The 4,608-nt window shown below is 36.1% G+C and overlaps 1 protein-coding gene across 3 annotated transcripts; it reads left to right on the forward strand.

The window, feature by feature from the left end:
* The first annotated feature begins 210 nt into the window (after positions 1–210).
* Positions 211–3,456, forward strand: LOC120127592 (F-box protein SKIP31-like). Of its 3 annotated transcripts, none has more exons than XM_039145449.1 (10): positions 211–373; positions 457–675; positions 764–837; positions 1,240–1,312; positions 1,727–1,837; positions 2,252–2,426; positions 2,508–2,626; positions 2,737–2,797; positions 2,876–2,974; positions 3,047–3,456. In XM_039145449.1, exons 1-9 carry the CDS (start codon positions 308–310, stop codon positions 2,944–2,946), a joined length of 969 nt encoding a protein of 322 aa, XP_039001380.1. In that variant the 5' UTR covers positions 211–307; the 3' UTR covers positions 2,947–2,974; positions 3,047–3,456. The 3 variants fall into 3 exon arrangements, with proteins under 3 accessions (XP_039001380.1, XP_039001379.1, XP_039001378.1); XM_039145448.1 differs by having other exon boundaries at positions 3,085–3,456; XM_039145447.1 differs by lacking the exon at positions 3,047–3,456 and having other exon boundaries at positions 212–373; positions 2,876–3,036.
* The last annotated feature ends 1,152 nt before the right edge of the window (positions 3,457–4,608 follow it).

The following is a 4,608-nucleotide window of genomic DNA, read 5'->3' on the forward strand; positions in this document are numbered from 1 at the left end:
CTGTCTCCTTAGACATCTTTTTCCAGGCCCGCCCTTAAGCTACCATCTCCCCTGAACCCCAACAGAAAAGATATTTTGACGCTTATGTATCGGATTCGGAAAAGATCGTAAGAATAGAATATATTCGACCCGAAACCGGCCCATCGTACACATGCTTGGTCGCACGTGCGAGCTGTCAGCCTACCTTCGTGTCTAATCAATCCATCCATCTACCAGACATTGTTCGACCTATTCAAACAATATATTAAAAAACCGATTACATTGTCGGCCGGCGAATTAATAGGCCGATCACCTTCCGATCTGATCGATGACCTTTTCAGACGAAGAAGATGAGTTGTTGGCGAACTTTCTCGAATCTGAACTATCCGATGAGGTTCTCTTCCCTACCCTCTTTCTTTTCTTTACCGATAATAATTTTATGCTTCTATCATGAAATTGACTTGTTTCCGATTTTAGGAGGAGCCAGAAGCCAAGCGATTGCGCGTTGTTAACGGAGATGAGGAAGAGGAAAAAGAACGCGAAGGTGATGGGGCTTCTTCTTCAAATATGAATCCGAACCCTGGCCAAGTGAAGAACACCAATAATAGGAGTGTTCCTAGGGGGATTGAGAGTGGTACTTTCAGCAAAATTCCACCCGAGTTGTTTACTCATATCCTCAAATTTCTCTCATCCGAGGTCCTTTTTCTGTCATGTGTGGCTCTCTCTTTTCCCCTATAAAAAGTATCAGTTTTTCATGTTGTGTTTGTTATGTATGAATTTACAGGATCTTGTATCGTGCTCGCTGGTGTGCAGTTTTCTGAATTTTGCGGCATCTGATGAATCCTTATGGCGTCGCCTGTGAGTGTTTTATTGCATTTGATTTCTGATATTCAAACTTCCAAGTCTCTTCCTTTCTGCCTTTTAGATTTTAAAGTTTGTTGATTGTTGCTACTCCTTGGCCAAGTTAAGTTATCTATTAATGCATAATTAAAGTCTTCCTCTGTAAGATAAATGGAATTTTAGTGATTGAAGGTTCATTTTATCTTCCTTTTAGTGTCTAAGTGATGTCTAGGTTACGAATTCATTGGTTTGCTTTAGTTAATTTTGCAGATATATATTAATTGTTGTTGTTGTGAAGGTCTAAAGTTGTGCTTTTACCACACTTAAGCTTATCTATATGTATTCGTAATCAATCCCCACCCTTTTAGTTGGTAAATCCTTGCTTTGCTACTTGAAATTAAAAGTTTTCAACTTGTGCAGGTATTGTATGCGATGGGGTTTGTTGCCTCCAACAAAAATGCGGGAATGTCCTTGGAAGAAGCTTTATATTCAGGTACATTTGGTTTATGTTTCTCAATTGAAGATTCTTTTATATTTTAAATTTTCATTCTTTCAACACCTCGCATATCTTTCTTGTGTAAAGGATCTTTATGATCAGTTAGTTGGCATACAGCCTCCCTTGCATACTTATTTTACCTTTGCTCATGACTAGTAAAATAATATGCCACTGTTTGAATTTGTTTCGTTAAAGGCATAATATGCATGTGTGGCAGCTATATGTATCGTATTAGAATATGATTATATGAATAGAAAAATTGGTGTCTTATTTCTGGTATCAGCATTTAGCATAATGTTATTTATTGAGGTTTTCTGTGTACTTCTTGTGGTTATGTCAGCTGGTCTGCATGCTTCTGCTTTTCCCTATAACGTTATCAACTTTATGGTAAAACATATTTTTCCTTCACAGCGTGATGAAGAGGACATGAGTGAACTTGTTAGGAACTGTACATCTGAATTTAAAGAGTACTACATTCAAATGCAAGCAGCTAAAAGAAGCCAAGCACCTCTTCCTTCTCAGGTAACGAGGTTTTACTTATTTTTGATCCTTTAAAAGAGGAAAAGATGTTTTAGTTGCTATTCAGTGATGATATGGTAGAGATAGCTTGTCATGGAATCCTAATGTTCACAAAAATGTGTTTTGAGTGATGAATATTCCATTTATTTCCATTTCTGTCAAAAGCTATACTGACATGCATGGTAGCAGGAAATTTTCATTTTGAATGCAATTACTTGCTTGAATAGAAACATGTTTTTTGTATCCTGTTTCCTTGACATACTGAAAGATCAAGTATTGATTCAGTCTCTAGAGGCATGCATGAAGATGTTCAATTAACTTTTCCACTCATGAACCGGAACTGAAATGTGCTCTTTTGGCTGTTTTCTTCTTTCTCTCTCTTTCTCTGTGTGTGTGTGTTTGCATGTGCATGTGAAGGTGAAGGATGACTCAATAATTCTTGACAAGACTGTTGCTGATCAAGTATCTCTGTGGAAAAGTAGTCGGGGCCTGGCTGATAAGGTGGTCACTGACCATGCTTGTTCAGGAGAAACATGTACCTACTACCAAATTGGGGATGTATTTGTTTGTGAGAAGACTGGGCAGGTTCATGGTAAGAAACGTTTTCATCTGCTTCCAAATTATCATAGGTTATGGATTTATGTTTTTTCATTTATGTTCTTTCTTGTCTCAGTATGTGATGATACATGCCGAGAAGTCATTTTGGATCCCAACAATGAGCTTTTGGTCTGCACAATTTCAGGCCACTGTTTTGATAGGTTACTGTCTCCATCCGAAATGGAATTGGACAGTGTGAGTAGAAATTCACTTAACTATTTGTTTTTCTTGCAACATTAAAATTCTTAAGCTATTTATTAATCCATATTCCAACACTTTTGCGTGCCATGTCAAAAAACTTGCAGGAACAGCAGCAAGCTGGTGGGACCGATGAAGCGGAACCATTTATGGGATCTGGCCGCTTTGGTAATAAATCATTCGTTTAATCCCTGATTTTGATTGCATCTGCATGTATCTCATTTTTGTTTTATGTTGCCGCGGCAGCAAGAGCTTACTTATTGGGATACAATTGCGAGGATGAAAAAGAGCTGGAAGCTGCTTTGAGGTTTTGTTGATCCAAATCTTTGTTTACTTTTCTTTTAGGTGGGTTTTAGTAAATGTCTCAGTTTGACTTGATATTGTGGATGTTTTAAGTTGTACAAGATAGATAACTAGGTGATAATGTATTTCCTTAATATTATGTTAAAATCCAGAGTCCTAGGCTCGATCGTTTATTGCCATGGCACATGAAAACATGGATGATGATGATGGAGAGATAGAAACGCAATTACTGGCTTTTGGCAGAGCCTTAAAACAATAGTTAACGATTAGTAGTCCCTGGAAAATTTGCAATCCACTGAAGGATGCTATTGTTGAAAAGCAACAACAGGGCTTCAAAGGTTCCGTTGAACTTGAAAATTAACCCATCCCAAATAGTATGAACCATTGGGCATTGATTATGATTCTCGAGGGAGTGCTATTCAGACGACCTTTAGGCGAGTTGATATTCTGAGTATCGAAACAATGACCTTACTGTAATATCCATGATGATCTGATCCTATTACAAAAACATCGATTTATTGTTTTGTTCTTTTGTATATTTGAACAAATGCCTTTTGGTTCTCTACGACTAAGAGTGAGTGAACAGTTTTAAGCATAAGAATTACAAGTTCTGCTTGTAGGAAATGCTCTTCCAAACCACCAAAAGCTCTTTGCTGAAACTTCTCGACGATTCTAATTAACTATGTTTCATTGAGACAATAAAGTGTAACCATTACATTCTGCCTATTCATATCAACGATAAAGCCACGTAGCAGACCAAAAAAGTACAATCAGCAGCGTATAAGTGGCATATTCATTGACCACTACGTTGAGGATCTAAGTGATAAAAGAAACTAGGCCAAATAGGGCTAAAGTGTCAAAAGAGAAAAATATCAGGACTAAATTATATGTGAAAAATAAAATCATATTATTGAATTTAATCAAATCAGTGATTATTTGAGCATATTCAAAAATGTTAATCTCTTATATGAGTATATTTGAGAACGTTAGATCTCTTTTTCGATCAAATCACATATAATTTCCACCATTTTAATAGGAAAAAAAAACACTAACTTTGCTAGTGAGAATGGGTCAGAATTGAAAAATACCTAATACTAATATTTTTCACCAATGATCTTTTTCGCTTGGGGGAATTGCTCCAACTAGACATGAAATAGGATTTCAAAAAATATTATTACTTTAAAAACGAACTTTTCTACCAGTCAAACAGCTCTAGAGGGTATGTGTTGTTATTTTAGCGTACCAAATAATTCCTTTAGCAACTTGAGCCCTTAAAACGAGTTAAATACAAATTCTAATTTATCAAAGCTTTAGAGCTACATAACTTGGTTGATTGCCAAAGGCCAAAGGCCAAAGGCCAAATGCAAATAAAAAGGGTTAACTACATGGATTGTCACCTATGTTTGTCTTTTGTCCACTTTTGGTCACCGATTTCAAAAAACATAAGATATGGTCACTTTCGTTTTTATTTAATTAAGGTGTGATCACTTTCGTTTTTATTTAATTAATATGTGGTCACCCCGAGATAAGTTTCGTTAACAACAGTTAAATATTTTGATATAATCATATATTTGGTCCATGTTATTTACACATTCTCTGAATTTAGTCATACTTTTAATAAGTTTAAAAAATATAATCCCCCAATCGAATGATGCCACATGTCATGTCAACTATGG

Source organism: Hibiscus syriacus, unplaced genomic scaffold, assembly GCF_006381635.1.
Source record: "Hibiscus syriacus cultivar Baekdansim isolate YM2019G1 unplaced genomic scaffold, ASM638163v2 tig00110469_pilon, whole genome shotgun sequence".
NCBI lineage: Eukaryota > Viridiplantae > Streptophyta > Magnoliopsida > Malvales > Malvaceae > Hibiscus > Hibiscus syriacus.